This window comes from Arvicanthis niloticus, chromosome 3, assembly GCF_011762505.2.
Source record: "Arvicanthis niloticus isolate mArvNil1 chromosome 3, mArvNil1.pat.X, whole genome shotgun sequence".
NCBI lineage: Eukaryota > Metazoa > Chordata > Mammalia > Rodentia > Muridae > Arvicanthis > Arvicanthis niloticus.
Genome location: NC_047660.1, coordinates 66,829,668 through 66,843,562, shown reverse-complemented (window position 1 = coordinate 66,843,562; position 13,895 = coordinate 66,829,668). Strand labels below are relative to the sequence as shown.

Sequence of the window (13,895 nt, the reverse complement as noted above, 5' to 3'; positions counted from 1 at the left end):
ATCTGTGGTGCTATGATATCATCCAGGAAGAAAGGAACTTCTGGCTCAGTCCCATTTTTTTCCATGTCCTATAATCAAAGTATCTGATGCCTTCAGCAATAAGGTCCTACCATCTAGTTCAGGTATCCAACTGTATCAGAAATAGTTTTCATTGTTTGGGGGGCATCTGGTGCATTTCTGACCAACAATTCATGAGGAGTTAGCTCACTGCTAACACTGAGATTATTAATTAAAAACTACATGAATTTTGGCACCTCTTTTCTTGTCCAATGTTAAGATGTCTTCTTTTAAACTCTATTGTTTTTACTATTCATTTTAGATGTCTTTCCAAATATGTAAGGCATTCAGAAATTAACATTAAAAGATTTGCATAATGACATGTTTTTATTAAAAAGGAACCAGATCTCTGGAAGCCCACTGTCATCTATTCCACCTAAGTGATAGTTGATTTCAGGAGTTGGGTCAATATAGCTCACATCAATCTATGAATTATTCTATCATGAACTAGAGGTAGGCAGTGTGATGGATCCCAGCTTAGAGCTCAGGAGAGGAGAATGCTGCCTTCTCCACATCAATTCATGCATGCTCTTCTCACTTGTTATCTTAGCACATGGCATTAACTGTATATTAATGAGAATTTAAAGTTCTGAGTGTAATCCCAGCACTTAGCAAACAGGAGCAGGAGGATGTCATGTTCCTGACCAGCCTGACCCACTCAGCAAGACCCTGACACACAGACACACACACACACACACACACACACACACACACACACACCAAAAAAACAAAATAAAGGGAGGTATCCTACAAAACCAAGCACAGTCATCATGTGATCAAGCAGCAGCACTCTCTGGTGTTTGTCCTAGTAAGTTGGAAGCATGTCTAAATGTTTATGTTTGTACAGAAACCTTTGTGTGTTTCCAGCAGTGTATGTAACTGATCAAAGGACCAAAGCAAACAGCCTAAAGGAGGAAGCATTATTTTGCCCATGATTTCTGAGATTCTAACTAGCTATGCTCCAGGTTCTCCTTTCAACACTAGATCATGGATCCATCAGGGGATTAATCTATTCGGTAGGTCAGAGCCTTAGAATCTAAAAGTCTCTAGGAATGCCCTCACAGACAGCCCTGAAGTACCTTTTTACTAATCTCTGAGGTATTCCTCAATCTTATTAAGTTGACAATCAAGATTAGCCATCACAAGCTGCTTTATTGTAACTGTCAACATCTGAAAGAAATCAAGACAGTCTTGAGAAATTAACTGTGGTATATCAGCAGAAAAATAAATGAGCCACCAAGTTATGGAAAACACGGGGGAATCTTAAATGCATATCACAGAGTGAAAATAAAAATCAATCTGAAAAAGCAAAGTGTGTAACCGTACTTTTGGCTACTTTCCCGGGTTCTTTTCCCTACTACCTTTATCCCGTCAAACCCAAGAACACTAGGTAGGGGAGAGAGAAGGTTCTAGGGGGAAGAGAACATCAATATCCTTAGACTAACTCCTACTGATTAGAGACATTGAGTTCCTTGGGGCAAGTCGAATCTTGCCTCAAGTCAGGATATCTCCAATCAGCAACCAGCAACCTGCAACACAAAATAGCAGCAACAGGGCAGGGACAGCAGGAGCAGCAGCAGCCACCATAACACCTTTCAGAGCTCTGACATTTTTATACCTTCTCAAGGGTCCCCAGAATTCCTAACGCAAACTATCTTCAGCTGGCAAAATGCCAGAGCACAAGACAAATCCTAGTCAGCTGCTGTCATAAAATAACCCCATATCTTACACCTGGGATTAAAACAAAAAACCATATTCACACAACACTTCTGTGTTTCTAAAGAAACCAAAATTTTTACGACAGAACTCCTGTATGCTTTCAACTCTATGACATTTTGGGAAAGGGCAAAACTGAGGCAATATTAAATACACTAGTGGCTGTCAACTTGTTTGGGGGAAGAAGTGAGGAAACAGAGCAGAGGATTTCTAAAGCCATGGGATGATTCCAAACACATGCTAATAAGAGCATCACACATCCAACATCCACCAAAATCACTTGTGACACTGAAAACCAGCCATGGATGGCAAAGGTAAGCCAGGCTCCCCAGTTCGAACACACATCCCATGCTGCTGGGATACACTGCTAAGGGGGAGACTGGACAGTGCAGGACATCTGCACTTTCTACTGAGTTTACATCTGAAACTAAAACTGCAGTTAAAAAAAAAATACAAAGCCCAAGCTGGAGAGATGGCTGAGGTTAAGAGCAATGCCTGCCATCAGAGATGACCCAGGTTTGGTTCCCAACATCTACTTAGCAGCTCACAACCATCTGTAACTCCAGTTCCCCCTTCTGGTCTGTGTGGGTACCAGGCATGTACAGGAACAAGCAGGTAAAAAATCCATAAGCATAACATATAGATAACGGATCTTTTTGAAAGAGCTATTTAAAGGAGGAATGTTTCCTTTGCTGGTGCGGGTGGGCTGTGTAGCCTTCCCATCTCGTGTTTATCACACATTACACATTTACAGTTTTCAGTGGATGTGACTCACTGTGGCCATGCTCATCCCTCCTACCTCTGTCCCATCTTCCCATCCTCTAACCCCTCCCTACTTCCAGCTCTTATGCTCTGTCCACCAGGCTTTCCATGTTGCCCCATGGGCATTGGCGGGAAGATATAGATGTGTCATTTAGGGCTGGGAGGCTTATGTGCTTGCTTTTTTATTTTCTTTTGAGTCAGCTAAATAGTCCTGGCTTACCTAGAACTTGCTATTAAGCCAATCTAAGGCTGGAATCAGACTCACAGCAATCCTCCTGCCTCTGCCTCCCAAATACTAAGGTTATAAGCTTACCCCAGAGTAGCTAAACCTCCCTTTTTATAACCTCTTTACCAAGGGTCTGTAAACATGGCTCAGCAGGTAAGAGCATTTGCTGCTCTTCCAGAGGATCCAGGTTCCCTTTTCAGATTCCTCATGATGGTTAACAATTGTCTTTAACTCCAGTTCTAGAGGATCTGGATCTGGACATCTTCTTCTTGCCTCACTGGGTACTTGTATGCACTTGCTGCACAGCCAAAATGTCTAAACACACACACACACACACACACACACACACACACACACTAATAAAATTAAAAAATAAATCTTAACAAACAAAGATCTTTTTCACCAAAAGGTTGTGGACATGTTCCACGTTAAAGGCAGTGAAAGAGACCCAGTAGCAAAATGTGGTGCTGGGCATGACTTGACTCTGACTGGAGGGAAATATGCCCTAACTTGCCATTGTTCAGTCAATTGCCAAGGTAGAAGAAAACAATACATTCAGAAAAACATTGCATCAGTGTTAGTCTTGCTGTTCCAGCCAAATTTTTCTGTTTACTGCTGGCTAAAGTTCTCTTTCAAGTGATTGTTCCCCACAGCACAGAGTATCTTTTCCCACCATCCAAACCCTGTCCCTCCAAGGCTTTACAAACACACACAGGACCTTCCAGAAAAGCTGCCCAGCATTTCAGGCTCATGGCCTCCACTGAGCTGATGGATCCTACTTCCAGATGTCTGGCTGTCTGCTTTCCTAGCTTTGTACTCTCAGGGCTAGCTCTGTATAATGTATCACACGTCACAGAGATCTGGCTTCTAAAAGGTGTTCATGGTCATTTGTGTGTCTGATGGATCTTCATCGATCAGTTACAGTGTACTATTAATACACAAAGATAAATAAAACATGGCTTCAGTCTTCAAGAGACTCATGGTTCTATTGTAGGAAGCCGGTTGTAAGGTTGTAAAATGCACAGAAATACAAAGGCACAGGAACTGTTCCAAAGTAGACTGCACCGCTGGTTGTAAAGTGAGGCCTGAAATATGAATGTACAGGAAACCGTGGGCAAAGACTCACGATGACACACGTCTGAGAGAGTGGATTACACAGCAGGCTGCTGCAGCCTGTTGTGGGTCTCCTGTGTGAAGGCCATGCTCCTTAGCCTACCTGATTCCTACAGCTGGAAGAAAGAAGTGAAGGACTAGCTCAGGAGACTCAAGCCTCTGCTGGAAAAAGAGGCAGCTACAGCAGAGCTGGGGCAGTTTCAGAGTTTCCCAAGATCAGATAACTAAGAAAAATGCTGTGATACAGTCAGGGGTATGTGTACCATCTGTGAGAGCGGAACATACTGTCGGAGTGTCATCCAGGGGTCACAGACCCAGAGTGTGGGTTGTGTGCCCTCTAATCCGCTCAAGTTGATCCTGATAAATGACAGGAAGGTTTATTCCAGACCCTTTCCATCACTCCAACAATCTCCATCTCAAAAGAAGCACGAAGGCTTTCTATCCTATGAAGAGAAACAGTAAGGTTTCATGCTTAGCCTGGGGAAACAGAGCTGGAAGAATTTTCTCCAGCACACTGTGCATGGAGGGCAATGGTCCCACCATCCCATGGCTTACATGACATCTAACAAGGTGCGTGTGACCCTAAGGATCAGGTCACAATTCTTACACACTCAGAATTGTGTGTCCCACCTAGTATGACACAAAGATTTCATTGACACCAAGAGAAATACAAAAAGGTACAGAATGCTCACTCTCAGAGCAAGGTACAAATGCTTCAAGAGCATTTCTCAAAGTTTGTGAAGCATTATGGGAAACGCAGTTCCAAGGCCCAAACATCTGGAATAAAGACTGAAGTGGAGCAAACAGAGTTTACTTCAGAGTTTGCATGCTCTAGCACATGTTGCAAATGTCTTAGAACAATGTGGCACACAGATTTCCTAACCCTTGACTCTTAGAAGCCATTCTTTTCCTGACTACAGCATCTCAGAGGATCCTGTTCACACTGTACTAAAGCTCTCAGATACCCGAGGAACAGAGCTCTTAAGAGATGTTCAAAAGTCACTTAAAGGAAAGAAAATAGTGATTAAGAATGAGCTCTAATATGGTGACTGAATCTAGGCAAAGATAAAGATAAAAATAAAGATAAAGAAAAGGTTGGTATCTACATTGCTTCTAGTATGCCTTCATGATGTTGCATACCTCTGTTGCCATCTTTGGAAATTTGAAGAAGGTTAACAGCCAACATCTGACCTATAAAACCTAAGCAAGAAAGATTCTAAACCCATTGGCAGCTGTCTAAGTCTCTGATCAAGTGGTCGTCTACTGGAAGGACCAACAGAAGGGCCTGCATGTCTAATGTTGCCCAAGGAAATAGGCCAGCACAGAGGAAGGCAAAGAAGACACATTACAGATAGAGAGCACTGCTCCTTCCAAAGACAGATGATATACAACCAACATGTACGTCACTCTTGCAGTTTGCCATGAAAAGGGGGCAATGGAAACTGGCCATGGATCAGTGTGGGAAATAAAATACTTCCCCATCTAAATCCTGCAGTGAAGAAAAATCAGGGAATACATGACTCATTTCATCCAGGGAGGTTTGCCACTCTGTAAATGGTGACTTGACTGTTCTTGGGTAGAGACTTACCCACAGTAAAGCAAGAATATCAGGCCTACAGTCTTCACAACTCTGCTGCCCTCATCCTCTACACTCCTCAGACCAACCTAGAGGAGGGACTTCTACCCCAGTGAGAACTGGCATGTAGAATGTACTCTTTTGTCTCCTTGGGGATGCTTCAAATATGTGTTAGTGTTTGTACACATTATCACTGGCTAGGTAGAACCTTTAGCCACTGGGGCTGAAAAGACTACAGAGGAGTCAAATATGTGTCTCTAAAGGACACTATCCCAAGGTTCGATCTCTCCTGGCATATGAAAATTAAGCTAAGGTATGTGTGTGTCTTTCAGTTGTGGATCTAAAGAATTCCTTCTGTGGGTGGCTCTTGACCCTTCAGGAGCACAAAGCAGTTAGCTAAACTCAGTGCTGTATGTCAACATTTCATTTTCCTTTCTGGGTGCATAAAGTTCTGCTGGGGATGTTTGATCCACTGTCTTTATCCATCTGTTGTTGAGGCACATCAGGCTGACTTTCCTGACTTTCCTTCCTGACTTTCCTGCACAGATCAGCAGTAAGGATGGCTGAGAAAGTATCTCTGTAGTGTGTCTTCAGGACATAGACCATGCATGCTGGAGCTGGGGAACAGAGTAGGCCTGTCTCCACTTCTTTCTAGTTTCCACAGTGGATCCACAAGATGGCATTGCCACAAGAGGTGAACACAAGCTCCCTCTTTTCCTTCACCATTGTCCTCAAATCCTTGACAGCATTAGTTTTTGTCACTTGCTTTCTTCATGACAGGCCTATTGACTGGGAAAAGAAGAAGTTTATGAGAGCGTTAGCTATTAGGAAACTGTAATTAACACAACCTCTAGTATCTCTGAGTTGGATCCCACCCCGACTGCACAGTGAATGCCAGGATAGCCAGGACTATGTAGAGATCCTATCTCAAAAACAAAACAACAACAAAAGCCAAAACAAACAAAATAGCCCACCCCACCCAACAGCTTAAAAGCAGCTTAAAAACATCTCAACCAGGTCACTGTGGCTAGCATCCAGAAAACACTGAACACAGTGCTGGCAAGGATCCAGGGAAAGCCTAAGCCTTGTTCCCTACTGGCAGGACTGTGAGTTGGCATGGCCACATGGAAATCTGTGTGTCAGTTTCTCCACAACCTACCATCTGATCCAGCTATACACTATCCAGCAGGTGCCCATTCATCATAGATGACTAGAGAGTGAATATGGGACTCATTTGCACGATGGAGTTCCATTTAGAGGGAAAGAAGTCAACGTTTCAAGAAATGGTTGGAACTGGAGAGTATCTTAAGACAGGCTCAGTGAGACAAGAGTTGGTCATGTGTTCTCTGAGACATAGACCTTAGCTTCTAATGTTAAGTGTGAGGACTTATGTTAGTGTATATGAGTCAACAGCAAGAGACAGAAAAGAGCTACCAGGAAACATGGCTTTGAGGGAGAGAGTGCTAGAAAAGACCCTGTCCCAGGAGAGAGCTGTTGTCAACAGTGAACCTCTCTAGAGCATGGGGTGTCTGTGGTGTCTGTGGTGCTGGCTAGAAGCCAATAGAAGTCTTAGATGACTGTTTACAAGGGATAGCAATCTCAGTCGCAGTATTCTGACAGCACATAGGCCTTCTTGTTTGGCTCTAAGTCACCCTGCTCCCAGGCAGAAAGGGCTGCGAATATTGTGGCTGGAGCATGTGACTGGAGAGGTTAGAAATGGTGGGGAGAAAGTGACCTCAGAATATAGGGCCAGAAAATGCCATGGCCCACAGGGTTGGTGGTGCTGTTTGGTTGGTTTGCTTTTTGCTCTTGTTTTTGGAGACAGGGTCTCAGGTATTGAGAACTACCCTCAAATTCACAGTGTAGCCCAGGTTAGCTTCAGACTCCCCACCCTCTTGTCTCTTCCTCAAGACACTGGGATTATGGGATGCTCTGTTTATGCAGTGCCAGACACTGAACCCAGGATTCTATACATGGTAAGCAAGCACTGCCAACTGAACTGCACCATCAGCCCCTACATGCCTGTTGTGAATCCGGATGATCATGCCTGCTCTATTCCATTGCATGGATTCAAGTCTCATTAGGCTTTGAGAGTCAGTTCCTGATTGCAACCCACACTTCCAGTCCTGCCTCCCAGTAGTCACATTCTGCACAACAGAGGGAGATCTTAGGTTGTATCCACCTCTGATTAACACACTTCCTGTGAGCACTGATGCAAAATCATTCCTTCTTAATCTCCCTAAGCCAAGGTCTGAACTTCATGGATTCCTGTCCTTTACACAGTTGGTTCTGTCTGAAGGCCTGGGAGATCTGTCTACACAAAACACACACGGAAACCCGTTTGTGTTACTACTCTTTCTGTCCCCTGTACACTCTGGAGGAAGCTGCACTTCTGAATTTCCTGCTGTTTAAGTTCTGCTGGTAATTAGATAATTTAGCACACATTGAGAGCTGTGTTCGTTCCCCTTTTAATTCTGCTATGGTTGATGGTTAATTTTACAATGACCTACTGGGAGAGTTAAAGTAAATTTAAGATTTACTTTACAGATTAAATTTACTTTACACATTTACAGTTAAAGTAAATTTAAGATTTACATACCAGATTTGGAAGATTCATGAGCAGACAAAAATTTGTTTCTTACCAGGTCTTAAAACTAGCCTAAGGCAACAAAATTTAGAGTAAAAATTAAAACTTTTTTTGTGAGTTTCAAACCAGCCTGCTCTACATAGTAAGTCCCAGGACAGCCAGAGCTACATAGTGAGACCCTCAGGCTGTACCCAACTTCATCTGAAGTCAGTGGATTATGTCTACTTGTGAAGTTCACAAAATTTAGCATTCATATGAAAAGTACATATTCTGCCAAGGACCATCTCAGGTTTGTGAGGGTTTTCTGAGAGAAAGGATGTCTGAGAATGGCAAAAAACAAACCACTCAAAGTCAAATTGTGGGTCCAAGCTAACGGCCTATGTTCTGATGGAGACAGCTTTCCAGCCTACATTCTCAATGTTTTCCTTTTTTTCCCTCTCAGATCTGCTTTCTCTGGAAATCTCTAGACACCTCTCTAGGGATTATTATTATTATTATTATTATTATTATTATTATTATTATTATACTATGAATCAGCATCCTGTGACCCCAGCCACTTAATTCTTAGGAAACAGCAAGAACATATTTTCTTTTAACACTGCAAAAGAATTCAGAGATTTGCTGCCTCTGTCAAGCAGAGAAGGTAAACTATCTGGGTGGAACCTGAAATTTCTAGGCCTGAAGTTACCATTTATTTCTACCACACCTGGGCCTAGACTTGCTGTGTCCCAGGCTGACCTTGAACTCAGGAATGTGCCTGCCTTTGTTTCTTTCTGACAATCTGGTTTATAGTGTAGGGGCCTTTGTTCTTTTAAATTCAGGAAGCCTCTCATAATTCATATTGCATCCTTAATTTTCACATAGTTAAGAAATTATATATTTTCAAACTCATGTTTTTAGAGTTCTTATCCACAGACTAAAAGGCTGTGCTGAAGGTCACAGTCTGTACCATTCTGCAAAGACATTAGCCACACCTTCGACACCCTGACTCATGCTATCTTAGATCCTTATGAAGTCATTAAAGTTGACAGGGAGGACATTGCTCAAAGGAACATGAAATTATGTATATTATTATTAAAAAGCCTTGTGCCATGGCATTCCACATCTGTTAGTCCTATCACAGGGACAGGAACCCTGTCATTCTGTCCCCACCACGGCAATGCCAGACTCAGCAACATTCCACACCAATCCAGTTGGGCAGAGTCCACAAACAAATCCATTTGCTGCTCAGGAGGAGTGGCTTCCCTGAGGCCATGACTGTGGTCCACTGAGAACATGAAGTACCACCACTGCCCAGTGGGGAGGAGAGGCTAAATATTGCATCTAGTGACCCAGAAAGGATCAGCAAAATGGAAACTGGTAACCAGACGAAAGACAGAAGTATGGACCTGAGGATGTCACCCCTCTGCTGCATTCTGACTCTGACAGTGCATGAAGGCTCACTGCCACATCTGGTGATGCTTGGCTCTCCCATGTCCTTAAAGAGATGGCACCTTCCTGTCTGACACTGATTCCTGACTATAGTTCTGTCCTCAGGAGTCAGGGCAGGACCTCTCATTATTTATCTCTTTTCTGTGTGAATTCCAATTCACCTATCTGCATTGAATGGTCTCACAGGTGACCCTGAAGACAGCTATGCAGGGAGAGGGCAAGGGACAGCCTCACTGAGATCCCAATTCCCTGGTCTCCCCTCGCAGCCAGTTCTTTCCCACAGAGAAGCTTCAGGGAAGATATTCTGTAGGAATGTTCTGGAAAGATGCCCATATCTCCTCAGATTCATTTGTTTCCAGTGACTGGGTAGATGCCTCAGTTGGTATGAAGTCTTGCCTCAACAGACACACACACACACACACACACACACACACACACACTTCTCTTTGTGCGTGTCTCTCCCACTCTCTCTCTCTCTCTCTCTCTCTCTCTCTCTCTCTCTCTCTCTCTCTCTCTCTCTCTCTCTGCCAGACAGATACCAGAGATATAGATGAGTATGCAAAGGTGTTTATTGATTATAAAAGATCTCTTCAGAGTCAGGGACAGGTTTCCTGAGGACAGGTGCTGATACGCAGGGCAGAGAGGAATTGGTTCTTCACTACTATGATCTTGGCAGTAGCAGATGAGCGAAGGTACCAAGTGCTGGCACTGGAGCTAAAATGTGTCATCCAAGTGAACAGGAACCAATGGATACTTGGTTTTGTCCTGTGGAGTTGTTCTTTTACATTTAACTCTGTAGAACCTCATATTCTCTTCATCATTATATTTGCAATAATTGATTCCTGCCCTTGTGAGTGTACAGGAAGTTACCAATACCTGAGCTGTACTTTCATGACAATTTTTACTTTTACCGTCTTTGCAGGTGGTAGGTGGATTGTTACACACCTGAACAACATCAGCAAAAGATGTATGAAGAAAAGTATTGAAGTCCTTACAGTTTCCTGTATCGCCGTTAATAGCCCGCATAGCATCATCACATCGGGGATTGGTATCATTATAGATATGCTGGATTTTAAACCACTGCCACGAGGGTACTCCCTGGCATGACGAAAGTGTTAGTCCCAGCAGCAGCAGGAGGCAAAGTCTGGACTCAAGCATCTTCAGACCCATGTTTCCTGTGAGAACAGAAGAGAAGTGAATACTCCCACCCTAGTTCAGTTTTCCCTATCTCTTCCTGAAGGCCCTCTGCTGTCACTGTGGGTCCACAGTGTCACTTCTCCTTGACTCTGCCCCATCACTGCCCCTCCTGTCCCAGGCTTAGACAGTCAGTGTCTTACCCAGTCTGAGTTGTAGCTCCTGTGGAACTGAGCTCTGGTTGTCCTGGAAATCAGGGATAATGGGTGAGGTCCACTTGGGCCCATACATATACTCTGTGGGTGGAGCTTCCCGTCTTCCTATCTGCCAGATGCCTTCCCTTTAAGAGGAGCCCAGTTTGTCACCCAGAGGTCACAACTGCAGATAACTCCACCTCCAGAAGAATTGGACATCAGTTTAGTTTTTGTTAGTTCCTGTACATACATGGAAATATGAATGCAGACATGTATGAAAGTTACAAAACAAACATTAAAATCTGTATCCAGAAACAGTAACAAAAATCTGTACACACAGCACACTGCATAGTTTTTTTCTGACTGTTTCCTGTATAAGATTCCTGTCTACATTTCCAACTACACACATTTGCTCCCGAGCTACTACTAATGGTCTAGTTTTACACCATGGTGCCTTGAGTAGAACATCACTTTATCTAAGCTGCCAGAGTTACTATAAGCCAATGTTAAGAAAGATACACTGACCATAAAAGAATTTTCATTTCTCTTCCTCTTTGTGCTGGGGTGTGAACCCAGGGCCTTGTTCACTCTAGAGGAATGATCTGCCACTGAGCTATACCTGGTATAACACACATAAGAGTTTTGGCGTCATCAGATCAAATGCTTCTCTAAGTTTTTTGTTATCAAAACCTCCTTTGCCTTCCAATCCAGTGACACATCTCCAGACCTGCTCACACTTCTGTTGTGAAGGACAGCCAGAGTTATATCCTAGTAGTAAATACTTTGTGTTGTTGTTCCAAACTTGATGAATATCATGAGGTATTGTCTCAAGAAATACTTCCTCACATGACCTATAAGTCACACGGAGTATTTTTCTTCCCAATTGATAGATGTCTTTTTGTGCAGATTCCATTTGGGAGAGATTGTGTCCAAAGCATGGAATGTCTTCAACCCCAAATCCTCTTGCAATGACTACTATTGACCTATTGACTGACAGATGCCCAGTGTCAGCATAGTGTTTGACACAGCTCTGCCAAGTGCTCAGGCTGTCTATGGAAATGACAGTGCACAGCATTAATAAAATTGTCACAGTAACTTGTGTTTTAGGGACAGATCTTTGGGGGTGCTAAGAAACATTGAGACAGGGTGTCACTCTGTAGCCTGGGTTTGATATGAACTTGCTTAGAAACCCAGATTGGATTGAATTTTCCTCTCCTTCCTCCTCAGGCTGGAAGTTCTAGGGTCCCAGACTTGCACTTCCACACCCAGCTCCTGAGCCAGCTTGTAAGCAGCCTGTGCTGCTGTGAGTGGATGCTCAGCTTGAGGAAGTAAGAATCAGGAGGCAGAAGCTAGGATGCTGTGGGCGTGCCCTGGATGGATGTTTTGGGACCTGGTACCCTTTCCTGCCCTCCTTTCTTCTGCCGTGACCTTGAGCGGCTCTGCTCTATCACCTGCCTCCCATTGTGGGCTTTTCTCTACCACAAACCCCAGACAAGACAGCCAACTGACCGGATGATGTCTCTGACACTGGAATCAAATGAATCTCTGTTTCTCTCAAACCATGGATTTGTCTCAGGTATTTATCAAGCATTGGAAAGGTGATTTGTAGCAGGATGCAAGTTAATTTAACTCTGATTTACTTACAAAAGCTCAAAGTATATTTGATACAGGGGCTTTAAGGTCTTCTCCTTCATGTTTTGGGACCTTCTGTGTATCTCTTTGTTAGGCAAATGAACAAAAGCAGATCTTGAACGTTTTGATCAGGTTTCTGCAGTTACACAGGAACTGCAGAGAGACCTCCCACACAGACAAGCTCTGGGTTGGTTGTGTCTGTGAAGGGACCTGCAACTCTTTTGCACACTCAAGATTCTGCAGAGACTCAGGCATGTAACTTTAGGTGGACACTGTGGAAATCTACCTCTCCTGCCACTGCAGACTTGCTGTGTGAGTGGAAACACTTTGTTTCTATGGTCTGGTCCAGCATGTCTTCATTCCAGGAGCCATGATGGGCAGCACTAAATATGTTCTTGGGAAACTCATCTAGGGGTGCCTGTCACACCCCATGTCTTGGTTTCATGTAAAATGGATGGTGTGATACTCTGGCCTCAGCCAGGAAGTCAGCCGCTTTAGTTTGGGATTTTAATTGCAACTACTTGATTGACTCTGTAGGTCAGTGTGAAAAAAGCAATTCCATGTATCTAAGCTTGATCCTTCCAAACTTCCAGGGGCAGAATTATTGGGGTCCAGATGGTCTGCAGTTCCTTTCTCAAGTGTTCACTCACATGTGGTCCTCTGACTGAGGGAATCTGCAGGTATAAGATCCGTATCCTGGGAGGTTGTCCTCCAGGGCATAGCAAAACCACAAAGGTAGGGAAGGCAGAAGGAAAAACTCAGAGAAGGGGGCAAAGATGCTGTTTGCTGGAGCTCTGCTTGCAGCGAGTATCTAGTGACTGGATAGAAGGTGCGTCAACAGCAGTGGGTGAATCAAAGTTGTTCATTCATGAGAAAACATCAGTGCCTGCCTCGGACTATCCTTACCCCTTCCTAGGTCCCTGTGGTGCCCACAGCTGTGCCACTGAACGCTCAAATGATGCATAACCTTGTGTGTGAAGAAAACTGACAGTGTCAGTAGTCTGAGGTGGTGTAGGAGATAAGGCCTGTGTGTTCTGGACACTGGGCTGTTGACTTCACCTGCTGGACTCACAGGCAAGTCAGGGCAACCTTCTGGAAAAGGAGAGAGACTGTGCCCATGCTTGACCTCAACCCAGGGCTTGGATATTCTAACCTTCTCTTCTCAGAGTTCATGCAGGGGTGGAGAGGGGCCAGGGGAGAAATAGGGAGTCCTATTAGATGGGAGTTATCAGGAGAAATTAGGCCACCATGCCCTTGAAGTAGGTCGTTTCCTCCTTTCAGGCCACTGAGATCCATGTCCTGGCTTCTTACCTGCCCACAAGCATACAGTCCCTCATCCCCCTGTCTCACTCAGACTCATCAAGTCTCCCCAGAGAGATTTTGGAGATGCAGAAATGCTTCTCACACTTCCAAAGAAAACATGTAAACACACACACACACAAACAAACACACATACACACACACACA

General features: G+C 44.0%; 1 protein-coding gene across 1 annotated transcript; it reads right to left on the bottom strand.

The window, feature by feature from the left end:
* Window positions 1–10,182: 10,182 nt before the first annotated feature.
* LOC117706150 (ribonuclease 2B-like) lies at window positions 10,183–10,638 on the bottom strand. Its single transcript, XM_076932050.1, has one exon. The coding sequence runs from the start codon at window positions 10,636–10,638 to the stop codon at window positions 10,183–10,185; it is 456 nt and encodes a 151-aa protein (XP_076788165.1).
* Between the last annotated feature and the right edge of the window lie 3,257 nt (window positions 10,639–13,895).

Bases quoted from the DNA above. Each gene is read 5' to 3' on its own strand.
- LOC117706150 (XM_076932050.1), bottom strand. From the start codon at position 10,638: ATGGGTCTGAAGATGCTTGAGTCCAGACTTTGCCTCCTGCTGCTGCTG.